Genomic DNA, 14245 nt, shown 5'->3' with positions numbered 1-14245 from the left:
CATATTTACTCCTCAATATCCCACTGACGATTTGGGGGCCTATAGTACAATCCTATCAAAGTGATCACACCATTCTTATTTTTCAGTTCTACCTATATAAGCTTAGTGGGCGAACACTCAGATATATCCTCTCTCTGTACTGCCGTGATACTGCCCCTAATCAAAAACGCAACTCCTCCTCTCCTATCTCCTGGCCCCAGAATGTTTCCTGGGGTTATGCTGCCCAGTTTCAATTACGGACCAGTGGACTGCAATCCAGGCATCTTGACTGTTCTTTTAAATTACAGTAACTGACTCATTCCTTCATGTAATAATGGTTCTAAGATCCCTTTGAACAATAGGTGTGTGATGATATGATCTGCATACTCGTCTGCCATTGGGCCAGAACGTCGGCTTACCATTGGCCCTGGTCGGTCATGTGCCTCTCGACCGATTGGCCGAGAGGCTGAGTTAACCACGCCTCTATCAACGAGGTATAAATGCTCAGAAGCCTGACGATCGGCCTTTTCCACTGTAGACGATCGCCAGGCTGTGTTCTAGTTAATTAAAGCCTGACATTGGTAAATCACTCGCCTCGCGTGCAATTGATGGTGCATCAAGGTGCAGAGGTGCATCTGGTGTACAATTGTTATTACCTTGCTGTCAAAAGTTCTTCAGACTGAGGGAGACCAAATGACGTTCAGCGCCATGCGCCACCATATATGCACAGTTGACATCTCTCTTCAGCGATGCCGACTCACCCTATCCCAAAGCTGAATGAAGATTTCATTCTTCATCTCATCTGATGCCTTAACAAGAAACTTTTTATCTTCCTTCCAGGTGTTAAGAACGCAAGCTTTGCCTCTATCAGCACCCTTCTTGGCCCTAATCATCCCCATTTACATTCCTTTTGTCTTCTGTTCTCAATATCTTTGTCCATCTCCACCTATCGCTGGCCCCCTATCTGGCCCCACTGCTCCACGTGCCCCTCCCCCACTACAGTATAAATCTGACCCTATTTCCAGTTCTCTCCAGCTTTGACAAGGAGTCATCCAGACTCAAATCGTTAGCTCCCTTTTCTCTCCACAGACGCTGTCAGACCTGCTGAGATTGGCCAGTATTGTCTGTTTATGTTTGAGACCAAATGATGTACATTTGCCCACCAACCCCACCTCACCACCTATGGGTGGACTTCCCTTAGAGGTCTAAGATGAAGAGGAGTGTTCCTCTGGGTTCAACAAGGAATATTTAGGTTTCCCTGACCTAGATAGACCCTGACTCCCACTTCACTCCCATTGCGTGTCCCAGTCACAAAATAAATCGAGCATGGTGTATAACGGACTGTTAATTCACCATTAATGCTTTTGCACCCACCACCCAAAGTTAAAATTACCAAAAGCCTGTAAATGTTAGCCCTGTACCTTTGGTTATTTCTTTGACTTGTTAGTTGCTACCATCCTAAATACTTAGCACCATCCGTCGTCAATCAATTTTAAACCAATTTAATCCCAATGTGAAAATACATTACTATCCTTATGAATTGCTCATGTAATCAGAGTATTGATTTAACAAAATGTAATGTGGCAGAAGTTGTTAAAACCTTGTTTTGGAATAAAGCATGTTTTATAAATGTGTCTCCCATATTTTAAAGCACCATTTTGATTTTTAAAATCCCAAATAAGAAATGCCCCATTATATTATGGCCAGGATTTTCTGGCTGTGTCTTGGCGGGACCCTTGAACAGAGTAAAGCAATTGCTGCCTTCCTCAAACCTTTGACCCACCTAAAGAACTGATATTGACCTTGCAAGACCTCTCCGTATGGTGTTGGTGAGGTATTGACCCATGAGGGCTGTGAAAGGCAGATAGGACATGGGTCAAGAACCCTTTCATGGGTTGAAAAAAGCTACTCATAAATCGAGAAGGAAGGACCATCAATAGTCTTTGACAACTGCCGCACAATGTTGAAGAACGTACGAGCCTAAGAAACAGAAGCTGACATGGGTCATTTGGCCTCTCAAGCCTCCTCCAATAAGATCATGGCTGATCTAATTGTGACCTTGATGCCGCTTTCTTGCTTGTCCCCAGTAACCATAAACTCCCCCGTTGATCAAAAATCTAACTCAGCCTTGAATATATTCAGTGACCCAGCCTCCATTGCTTTCTGTGGAGAGTATCCCTCTGAGAGAAGACGTTTCTCCTCGGTTCAGTCTCAAATGGGAAACCCAATATTTCTAAATGCCAATTCTAGTTTTTCTGTGTGAGGGGAAACATACTCTCAGCACCTACCCAGTCAAGCTCCCTCAGGACATTAGACGTTTCGATAAGATCACCTCACATTTTTCTAATCTCCAATGAGCATGGGCTCAACCCACTAAACCTGTCCTCAAAAGACAATAACTTCATCCTGGGAATCCGTCTAGACAACCTTCTCATAACTGCCTCCAATGCAAATATATCCTCCTTAAGTAAGGAGATCAAGTACTCGAAGGGTGGTCTCATTAATGCCCTGTACAGTTGCAGCAAGACTATGCTCCATTCCCTTTGTAATAAAGGCCAACATTCCATTGCCTCCCTAATTACTTGCTGCACCTGCAAGCTACCTTTTTTATGATTCATGTACAAGGACACCCAGATCCCTCAGTACCATAGCATTCTACAGTCTATCTCGCTGAACTTATCTATTCTCTTTTCATGCCCCTCACAACTTGCTTCTTACCCATCTTCATATCATCGGCAAATTTTGCTAAAATACAGTCAGTCCTTTCAGCCAAGTAATTAACATAAGTCGTAAATACCACCTTTTACAAATTATTCACCTTCTGCAAATTGTAACGTAGACACAGAAGGTGATTCTAAAACAGTAGTCTGCCGCTCTCTAAATATTTCACAGCATTTTGAAAGGCGCACAGGTAAGATGAAATATGGGTGATTGTACTCTTCGTCCATTAACTGACTGTATTTCTGATGCTATCAACTGGACTGTAAATACGATGTTAAGTGAGAACATGTCATTTTGTTACTCTCTAGCTCAACAGCGATCATTGTTGCCAACACAGCTGACAATCCATGATGTTGTGGTGGAGGTGAAGCAAGGAGACATAACCCAGGAACGTGTAAAAGCAATAGTGAATTCCACAAATGAAACACTGGATCTCAATTCCGGTAGGATATTTTATGTTTGCATTTAACCCCTCAGACCCTAAAATTTAAGTTGGAAAAATCTTTAAACATTTGAATAAAAGATTCAGGGCAAAAGATTAATCTGCAGATCTCCAGTGCTGGTGATATGGGAGCAGGACTTACTGGAAATGACAGATGCAATTGACACAATGCACTATGGTGGTAAAGATGCGAGTGTGGGAATGCCAGACATTTTCATATTTGTGCAGATTGTGGTGTCAAATAGTCTCTTCGGTTGATTTCTGCCAATTTAGTCTGCATGGGTTCAGTTAACACCATGCACTATGAATTCCCAACTGAACAGGTATTCAACTATGTGGAGAACCCCCAGTAGTATTATTTAAAGGGCTTGCCATACAGTTTGTAAATGTGGCGCTGTTGACCTGATTTGACTCTTGCAAAGTCTGTGGAATTAATATAATATATTCTTGGAAGAACTTTGGTCATTTGGATTTTGAAGGTGTGTTACTGCTTGTTGACAGGGAGGGCTTTTCTGCCCTGTCACTAGAAATTCTGCTAGAATTATGGGGGCTATAGTTGAAGTCTCTCTTGGCCTGTAACAGGACAGGAACCTGGAGCATGGGCTGCAGAGAGGGAACCTATGCAAAGAGGGAGAAGGAGGAAGGCTCTTCACTAAAGATCGTAGACACCAAGGGCTTTCAGGGAGCACTTTTCCTACTTCCACTTCAGCCAGGAGCAATGCTTGAGGCACCTATGATTCAGCCATGAGGTGGTCCCGAAGTCCTTTTGGCCAAAAGCTTAAAATACAGACCACCAATTGAGATTTCCATCATAACCTTATCCAACAACATATCCAGCAATACATACAAAACTAAATGATTCATCCTTGTGCATTGAGGCCCTGAATCTATTCTACCCTCTAAAGTACGTGCTGCCCAAGTACTTGAGTTGTTGGCTGCAAATCAAGAGACAGTTCTTCTTAATCAGAGGTCTGGTGAAACTCTCCCTCTTCTTCATGAAGCTGTTTTGGTAGGCCAGGTGACAGATCTTGGGTATGTGAAAGCATAAGTTTAGAATGGGAAGGTTGGAGTGAAGGTTGGGATGAGGGAAGGATTTGGAGTTGATAGCAAGAGGTACATGGTGGCACCATCTGCAGCTTGCACTTCATGCTCGATATCAGGAGAAGATTGAGCTGAGCTTTGAGAGAGAACATAAGGCAGGAACGTACTATCAGTTTGAATGTGTTCAGCTACTCTGGAGCTAATGTGCTTTGTCACAGCTGGGAGCTAATGTGCTTTGTCACAGCTGGCCTCATAATGTAGAGCACTGTCTTCTCGAGGATACAGGTGATGGAGGCATACCCCCCCCCCCCCCCCCCCCCCCCCAGCTCAGGTCTTCTCCCTCTTGTTATGCACCACCATGTCCTGCAAGACAGACAGAGAGAGAAGAATGTCACAGGGATTGCATTCCCGAACAGGCGCCGGAATGTGGCGACTAGGGGCTTTTCACAGTAACTTCATTTGAAGCCTACTTGTGACAATAAGCGATTTTCATTTCATGTGTGCAGATTATGAAGAATAGTTGGAGGTATGTGGCTACGTTCAAAATACATAGGGGTAGGAGATCAACTTGCCCCGGAAATATCACAATTAGACCACAAGAAAGCAAAGACTGGTGTGAAAATTCTGAGTCACGAGTTGGCTGATGTCCACCAGCCCTGCCCCATGGAGGCATTCAGCTCCCTCCCTTTCTCATTGCCTCTGATTGCAGCAGATAGCAAATGGAACTGAATGAACAGCAGCTCCACACCTTACTTGGATCTCACATTTGGGAAACCCATGAGTCGCAGCAACCCAATTGCCATGCTGGCCTCCCCTCAGAGAGGAGAACATAACTGAGCATGGTTGGCATTCAGTTGCCTCATAATCATTAGGGTTCCCCTTTAAGTCAGCCATTTTGAAACACACCCACCTGAAAAGATCCTCTTCCCCCTTCAAGAGATCTCACTTCCACAACTGCCTGACCAATTTCAGATTTTAAAAATGATGTGTATCATCTTTCAAACTCACTCTTACACCCTTCTACTAAATTGGGGGAAGCCTAACTACAACCAGATTACGTAGGATTTGGAGACTGTTGTTTGGGTGAGGGTGTTTGAGGGTAAATTCACATTTGGCATGTCGGAATCTTTTAAGGAGCAGTTGATGGGAGTGCAGGATAGGCATGTGCCGGTAAAATGGAAGGACAAGAATGGCAGGATTGGGGAACCATGGATGACCAGGGAAATTGAAAATCTTGTCAAAAACAAAAAAGGTGCATATATGAGGTACAGGCAACAAAAAAACAGATAAAGCACTTGAGGAATACAAGGAAAGTAGAAAAGAGCTCAAGTAGGGAGTTATGAGGGCAAAAAGGGTCACAAAAGGTCCTTGGCAGACAGGATTAAGGAAAATGCCAAGACATTTTATATGTATATTAGGAACAAGAGGGTAGCTAGAAAAAGAGTTGGTCCAGTCAAGGCCAAAATAGGGAAATTATGTGTAGAACCAAAGGAAGTAGGTGAGGTCGTTAATGAGTATTTTGCATCGGTATTCGCAAATGAGAGGGACACGTTGATTGGTGGTGTCTCAGAGGGATGTGTAAACACTTTAGAACATTTTGTTATTACGAAGGAGAAAGTGTTAGGTGTTTTAAAAAGCATTAAGGTAAACAAATACCCAGGGCCAGATGGCATCTATCCCAGATTACTGAGGGAGGCAAGAGATGAAATCGTTGGGCCTCTGACAGAAATCTTTGTGTCCTCATTGGCCATAGGTGAGATCCCAGAGGATTGGAGGATAGCCAATGTTGTACCATTATTTAAGAAGGGTTGCAAGACAATCTGGGTAATTATAGGCCAGTGAGCTTGATGTAGTGATAGTGAAATTGTTGGTAAAGATTCTCAGAGATAGGATCTATGCACATTTGGAAGTGAATGGTCTCATTAGCGACAGACAGCATTTTGTACGAGGGAGGTCATGTCTCATTAATTTAATTTAATTTTTTGGGGAGGTGACAAAAATGATTGATGAGGGAAGGGCTGTGGATGTTGTCTCCATGGACTTCAGTAAAGCATTTGATAAGGTCCCTCAGGCAGGCTGGTGCAAAAGATTAGATCACATGGGGTCGGGGTGAACAAGCTGGATAGATCCAGAACTGGCTTGGCCATAGAACAGTAAGAAGTCTTACAACACCAGGTTAAAGTCCAACAGGTTTTTTTATGAAATCACTAGCTTTTGGAGCACTGCTCCTTCCTCAGGTGAATGAAAAGGTATGTTCCAGAAACATACATGTAGACAAAGTCAAAGATGCAAGACAATGCTTTGAATGCGGGCATTTAAAGGTAATTAAGCCTTTGTAAAGACTTTGTACACTTGGGCAGCAGGGTAGCATGGTGGTTAGCATAAATGCTTCACAGCTCCAGGGTCCCAGGTTCGATTCCCGGCTGGGTCACTGTCTGTGTGGAGTCTGCACGTCCTCCCCCTGTGTGCGTGGGTTTCCTCCGGGTGCTCCGGTTTCCTCCCACAGTCCAAAGATGTGCGGGTTAGGTGGATTGGCCATGCTAAATTGCCCGTCGTGTCCTAATAAAAGTAAGGTTAAGGTGGGGGGTTGTTGGGTTACGGGTATAGGGTGGATACGTGGGTTTGAGTAGGGTGATCATGGCTCGGCACAACATTGAGGCCCGAAGGGCCTGTTCTGTGCTGTACTGTTCTATGTTCTATAAAACATGGATTCTGGAATTTTCCACAATCCAGTAAAAGAAGAATATTTGAGGGATTACACCATTGTTGTTTTTGATTGCTTAGTTGGCAAAGACTGGATAACGATTTCATCACCTATTGCCAGATGCCAATTCGACAATGTTTAATGAGAAAAATAAGGGTTTTATTCGAATTTGTGGTTGTCAGCATGAATCTGTTAATAATGGTTGTGGCTGCTTTATTGAGAGATATGGGGCGAAATTCCCCCCTACCTGGCGCGGCGGGGGTCCCGGTGTAGCGGAGTGGCGCCAACCACTCCGGCATTGGGCCTCCCCAAAGGTGCGGAATTCTCCGCACCTTTAGGGGCTAGGCCCGCGCCGGAGTGGCTCCCGCTCCGCTGACTGGCGCCAACGGCCTTTTGCGCCATGCCGCCCACCGTCGGGTCTGGCTGAAAGGCCTTTGCCGGTCGCCGTGAGTACGCGCATGCGCCGGAGCGTCAGCAGCCGCTGACGTCACCACCGGCACATGCGCGGTGGAAGGGGTCTCTTTCGCCTCCGCCATGGTGGAGGCCGTGGCGGCAGCGGAGTAAAAAGAGTGCCCCCATGGCACTAGCCCGCCCGCCGATTGGTGGGCCCCGATCACGGGCCAGGCCATTGTGGGGGCACCCCCCGGGGTCCGATCACCCCGCGCCCCCCACCCCCAGGACCCCGGGGGCCCGCTCGCGCCGCTAATCCCGCCGGCACAGAGGTGGTTTAAACTACGTCAGCGGGAGAGGCCTGACAGCGGCGGGACTTTGGCCCATTGCGGGCCGGAGAATCGCCGCGATGGGCACGGCAATCAGCGGGGCGCGATTCCCGCTCCCACCGATTCCCAGGTGGCGGAGAATTCCGGCCACAGCGGGGGCGGGATTTACGCCGGCCCCGGGCAATTCCCCGACCCTGCGGGGGGGTCGGAGAATTCCGCCCAAGGTGGATGTCCAATCCTTTATATTAATATATGAACCATCCTAATTTGTCAATTGTTGATAATGTGCTCGTGAATTGCCAGGATATGGAAATTAAATAGAAAGGGGCATTATAGTGAATTTTAAACAATTAATTAATTGATTGTTTGATTGAAACAAATATACTGAGATTTGTCCCGGTGCGGGGGTGGGGGAAGGGCCGAGGGGTCTATAGCAGAGGGAAAGGATTTCCTCGTAAGCCAACCCCTGGGCTTGGCTAAATTGGCCTTTAGCAGGTCCAGGAAGCGGGCAATCGCGGAGGGTCATCCGACTTGGCTGTCTACTCCTCTACTGCTGCTACATTTTTGGCCAGGTGGAGGGAGTGCATAGAGATAGATAGAGAAATACAGCACAGAACAGGCCCTTCGGCCCACGATGTTGCGCCGAACCTTTGTCCTAGGTTAATCATAGAATTTTGGACAATTTGTCATGGCCAATCCACCCAACCTGCACATCTTTGGACTGTGGGAGGAAACCGGAGTACCCGGAGGAAACCCACGCAGTCACGGGGAGGATGTGCAGACTCCACACAGACAGTGACCCAAGTCGAAATCGAACTTGGGACCCTGGAGCTGTGAAGCAATTGTGCTATCCACAATGCTACCGTGCTGCCCTTAAGAAGTTAACCTACACTCCCTTATTCTACCCTAATCCATGTACCTATCCAATAGCCGCTTGAAGGTCCATAAATTTTCCGACTCAACTACTACCACAGGCAGTGCATTCCATGCCCCCACTACTCTCTGGGTAAAGAACCTACCTCTGACATCCCCTCTATATCTTCCACCATTTATCTTAAATTTATGTCCCCTTGTAATGGTGTGTTCCACCCGGGGAAAAAGTCTCTGACTGTCTACTCTATCTATTCCCCTGATCATCTTATAAACCTCTATCAAGTCGCCCCTCATCCTTCTCCGTTCTAATGAGAAAAGGCCCAGCACCCTCAATCTTTCCTCGTATGACCTACTCTCCATTCCAGGCAACATCCTGGTAAATCTCCTTTGCACCTTTTCCAAAGCTTCCACATCCTTCCTAAAATGAGGTGACCAGAACTGCACACAGTACTCCAAATGTGGCCTGACCAAGGTTTTGTACAGCTGCATCATCACCTCACGGCTCTTAAATTCAATCCCTCTGCTAATGAACGCTAGCACACCATAGGCCTTCTTCACAGCTCTATCCACTTGAGTGGCAACTTTCAAAGAACAATGAACATAGACCCCAAGATCTCTCTGCTCCTCCACATTGCCAAGAACCCTACCATTAACCCTGTATTCCGCATTCAGATTTGTCCTTCCAAAATGGACAACCTCACACTTGTCAGGGTTAAACTCCATCTGCCACTTCTCAGCCCAGCTCTGCATTCTATCTATGTCTCTTTGAAGCCGACAACAGCCCTCCTCACTATCCACAACTCCACCAATCTTCGTATCATCTGCAAATTTACTGACCCACCCTTCAACTCCCTCATCCAAGTCGTTAATGAAAATCACAAACAGCAGAGGACCCAGAACTGATCCCTGCGGTACGCCACCGATAACTGGGCTCCAGGCTGAATATTTGCCATCCACCACAACTCTCTGTCTTCTATCGGTTAGCCAGTTTGTTATCCAACTGGCCAAATTTCCCACTATCCCATGCCTCCTTACTTTCTGAATAAGCCTACCATGGGAATACGAAAGCAGAGATGTAATGATGGGACTATATAAAACACTGGTTAGGGCACAGCTGGAATTTTGTGTACAGTTCTGGTCACCATATTACAGGAAGACTGTCTGGAGGCACTGCAGAGGAGATTGTTGCCAGGGCTGAAAAATTGCAGCTACCATGGCGTCCATCTGCATGCTTCAAACCTTCCGCAACTGGCGGACGCCACAGGGGCTGGAGTGCATCATCACTCCAGTAATGACATTTTGATTTAGTTTGTTAAGTTTCGTTTGATGTTTTGTTTTAGTTACAGGGCCCACCAGGAGCTACCACCCTCTCTCTTCTTTTGTCCAGAGCATTGATTTTTGGTTTACAAATGAAAATGGTGCACCTAAATTTGCAATCAGACCAGGCAGGTGTTTTGAGTGGAGTTGTCAGAAAGGTTCTCTTGGGCTATTTCTGTATTTAGAATTGCTGGTAAACTACCTCACTTGTTTTTGTCTTCCTGATCTCAGTTTTCACATCCACTGTGGTTGAGGTGAGGTCACCAGGGGCTGGAGAATAGGTGGCACTCGTCTATCCTGGAAATTACGCTCTTGATTTTTCCTCCCTCGTTCTGGGGAAGTCCCTTTGTTGTGGGGAAGATTCTAATTTAGGCTCCGACTGAAATTAGAAACTTTGGGGTTTCCAGATTAAACCATTCCACCTTCTGTACATTCATCTCTTTGCTGTAAGAATATTATATATAACTAAAGAAATCAAAGGATCCATGTTGTGAGCACTGACATGACTAAAGATGAATTAGATATCAACGTATTTTTTTGCTATTGTTTTTTTAGGTGTCTCTGGGGCAATATTTGCAGCAGCTGGCAGTACTGTCATGAATGAATGCAAACAATTGGGTAAGTTACAGACACACACATATATATATGTATAATATATATAGATATAGCTAAATCATATTAGCTTAAAAACAATCTCTAGATTATTGCTGAAAAAAAGACACAAGTTGTCAAAGTTTTTTGTCTTGCACTCATCAGGACAATTTGTGAGAATAGTAATTGTAAAGAGAACAACAATATATACTGCATGCAAAGAGACAAAGAGGCTAGTTTGTTGTCAAGTGAACTCTGATTGGTAGAAGCATTGGCATGGAGATTACAACAGTTGACTGATGATCTGATGAACTAATAATCTCCAGAGTACGAGAGGTATATATTACTGATTTGTACTTAAGTGTGGGAGGCATGATTGGGAAATTTGCAGATGTCACAACAATTGGCTGTGTAGTTTATAGTGAAGAGGATAGCTGTCAACTCCAGAATTATATCAATGGTTTGGTTGAGTGGGCAGAAAAGTGGAAAATTAAATTCAATCTAAAGAAGTGTGAGGTCATTTGTTTGGAGAGGGCAAACAAAGCTCGGGAATACACAACAAAGTGATGATATTGAGAGGATTCGAGGAAAGGAGAGACATTGGAGTACATGTCCACAGGTCCCTGAAGGTGGTAGGACAGGTGGACAAGATGGTCAAGAAAGCATTTGGAACGCTTTCCTTTATCGGATGAGGTATTGAATACGAAAGCAGAGATGTAATGATGGGACTATATAAAACACTGGTTAGGGCACAGCTGGAATTTTGTGTACAGTTCTGGTCACCATATTACAGGAAGACTGTCTGGAGGCACTGCAGAGGAGATTGTTGCTAGGGCTGAAAAATTGCAGCTATGAGGAGAGATTGGACAGGCTGGAGTTGTTTTCCTTAGATCAGAGGAGGTTGAGGGGTAACTTAGTTGAGGTATACAAGAGGGGCGTAGATAGAGTAGACAGGAAAGATCTGTTTCCCTCAGAGGAGAGTTGGATTACCAGGGGGATTAGATTGTTAGAAGGATTAGTGGAATCACGAGGGAAAACCTCTTCACCCAGAGGGTGGTGGATGGCTGGAATTCACTTCCTGGTTTGGTGGTGGAGACAGTAACACTCAACTCATTTAAAAGGTACCTGGATCTATACCTGAAGTGCTGTAACCTGCAAGGCTGGAAAGTGGGATTAGAATGGGTGCCTAGTTTAAAAAAAAATGTTTTGGCCAGTGTAGACCTGATGGGCTGAATGGCCTCTTTCTGTGCCATAATTTTTCTATGATTCTGTGATACTCTTGAGACATGTAATTTATTTCATCAACCTCAGTGATCACAATTTTTACCATTGTGACTAAGATTGAAAGGACATGAGGACCTGACAATATGATTGAGTGTTCAAACTCTATAGGATTAGTCAGTCGGATTAGTCATTGTGTTCATTAGTAGATATAGGTAAAACTTGGAATTGTTGTATATATGGCCTCAGTGACCTTTGCAACAAGCTATCAAGTAATTAAGGCAACATCCATGGTGAACGTAATTAATGCCGTTGCCCAGAATATTGTGATGCCACTGGTGGTCAACTTGGAGGTTGGCAGGGCATTTCTTCGGCAGGATTTGGATACTGGACCCATTGCCTTCCCATCTCTGGGAATTCTGACAGGAAGGCCCAAAGTTGACCTTCCCACCCCACCACCAGTTGCAGCACTTAATTGGTCATTGATGATCATTTAAGGGCCTCATCGCGTTGCTGCCAGTATTAACCCAGTTGGAGGTAGATCTGTCACCAAGTGGCATGCACAGTACGTAAAACTGTACAATCAGCTTTTCATCTTGGGCTGGCGGGTCTCACGATCAAAGACATTCAGTGTCTGATTGAGCGCCTGAAGATCGGGAAGGTGGGACCCGCTGAGAGCCCCTTCCCTTGCTGCTGATTCCTGAGGATCCCTCTCCCTTTGACCACCACCACATGAAAACCCTCAAGCCCTGACATTATTTACCTATGGCCTCGTTGCTCTTGATCCTGGGTCTCTGATGCCTGTCTTTCGAGCAGCAGCCAGGGTCTCCACAGTGGTACTGTTGAGCACAGCAGCTGCATATCTGTGATTCGCTGGCAGTCCTTGGTAGGGAAGCCATCCACCCCTTGATTCCAGTGAAGATCCACCTGCTGTCCTTGCCAGTGCTTGATTGGTTTGTGGTTCAATGGGTCTTCCTGAAGAGGCAGCATGGATCTTTCACCAGCTCTCCAGCAGGCAGGCAGGACCCTTGATGCCACAAAATTCCCCCTGACGTTTCAGCGTCTGGAATGTCAATCCGATGTTCATCTCTCCCCATCAAGGATACTTGACATCTTTATTGTCTTCATCTCGGATTTTATGGCAATTTGTAATATTTTGTTAGATCAACTTAGCAATTAATTTCAGATGAACTGCATCCAGGATTTTATCGTGAATGTCCATTTTCCTAATTGAAGTCTATTTGGCTGGTCCCAAAGTTCAAGAAATACCGTGATGTACTCTTATAAGCCATTCAGACTTTTCCATGTCGAACAATCAGTTCCCATCGTCAGGTCTATGTTGCCTTGTGAACTGAATCAACATCTAAACACATGTTTACCTGGAATACATTGACCCAAGAGAACAAGAATCTATTCCTGGGGTGGGGGAGGGAGGGATTTTCTCACGCCCCATGCGGGAATAATGGCAGGTGGGGGAGAGAATGTGGTGGAAGTTCAAAAAATCAGTTTTACACTGGTGTGAAATTACTTTGGGATCATCTGCTACTGACTGCCATAACGGGTCGCATTCCCTGTCAGAGGCCTGCGTACGTCTGACTTGGATCCCGCTAATGAGATGCCGATGAAGGCCCAACTCCCTCACTCCTCCGCCATGCCCAATCATCCACACCGGCAGTGGGAAATCATGCCAGCGCAGGACGTTGCCTTCAGGGGTGGAGCATCGCGAGTGGGCCAGTTGACGAGGCGCCAATGGCATTGCGACTGCGCGTGGCACGTGTCACGATGACGCCGGTTTGGAGGGGCGGAGAATCGCAATCCACCGTCAAACGGCGCCGGCCCCGATTTTGTCGTCGGGATCGATTCTCTGCCCGATTCCGATTCTGATGTCGGGCAACGGAGAATCCCACCCAGCATGAACATTAGACAATAAGACATTGAAGCAGAAGTAGGCCATTCAGACCATCGGGTCTGCTCTAACATTCAATGAGATCATGACTGATCTGATGTGATAATCCTCAACTCCACTTTCCTGTCTTCCATAACCCTTCATTCCCTTACTGATTAAAAATCTGTCCATCTGTCTCACAATCCATCCTCTAAAACCCTCTGCGATAAAGAATTCAACAGATTCACTACCCTTTGAGAGAAGAAATTCCTCCTCATCTCAGTCTTAAATGGGCAACCTCTCACTGACTAGACTCCTATCAGTGGAAACAACCTTTCAGCATTTGCCCTGTCAAGCCCCCTGAGATATCTATATGCCTCAATTAGGTTGACTCTCATTCTTCTAAACTCCAAAGAGTGCAGACCCAACCTACTCAACCTCTCCTCACAACAATTTGAAGGCCAAAGGTTCAGTGTATGCGGGAGAGTGCTTGCACATGGCTCGCAAGGATCTTGGCAATTACCTTTTCCTCCCTGAAGGTGCCTCATTCTGGGGGATGGGGTGCCTCAGGATGATGAACGGGGCTTGGGGGGACAACGCACACACTAAGCCTTAAGGACTAAAACAATATATCGGACATTATTAAAGAGAAAGTCAACTTATTTACAAAAGTTTGATATTTGTGATATTTAATAGACCACCCAAATGTGACTTGAGTATTTCATACTTTTCCTTCCTTTGTCACTCCTGCT

The 14245-nt window shown here is 45.6% G+C and overlaps 1 protein-coding gene across 1 annotated transcript in view; it reads left to right on the top strand.

The window, feature by feature from the left end:
* LOC119962117 (protein mono-ADP-ribosyltransferase PARP14-like) overlaps positions 1 to 14245 on the top strand; it is a 75152-nt gene that overhangs the window by 19979 nt on the left and 40928 nt on the right. Inside the window, exons 9-10 of the mRNA XM_038790003.1 lie at positions 3009 to 3143; positions 10352 to 10414. Coding sequence (XP_038645931.1) covers positions 3009 to 3143; positions 10352 to 10414 — 198 coding nt within the window. The remainder of the gene's footprint in view (positions 1 to 3008; positions 3144 to 10351; positions 10415 to 14245) is intronic.

The sequence above is a fragment of the Scyliorhinus canicula genome, chromosome 2 (genome assembly GCF_902713615.1).
Source record: "Scyliorhinus canicula chromosome 2, sScyCan1.1, whole genome shotgun sequence".
In the NCBI taxonomy this organism is placed as follows: domain Eukaryota; kingdom Metazoa; phylum Chordata; class Chondrichthyes; order Carcharhiniformes; family Scyliorhinidae; genus Scyliorhinus; species Scyliorhinus canicula.
The sequence above is the reverse complement of the archived record's forward strand: the minus strand, read 5'-3'. Positions and strand labels throughout refer to the sequence as shown.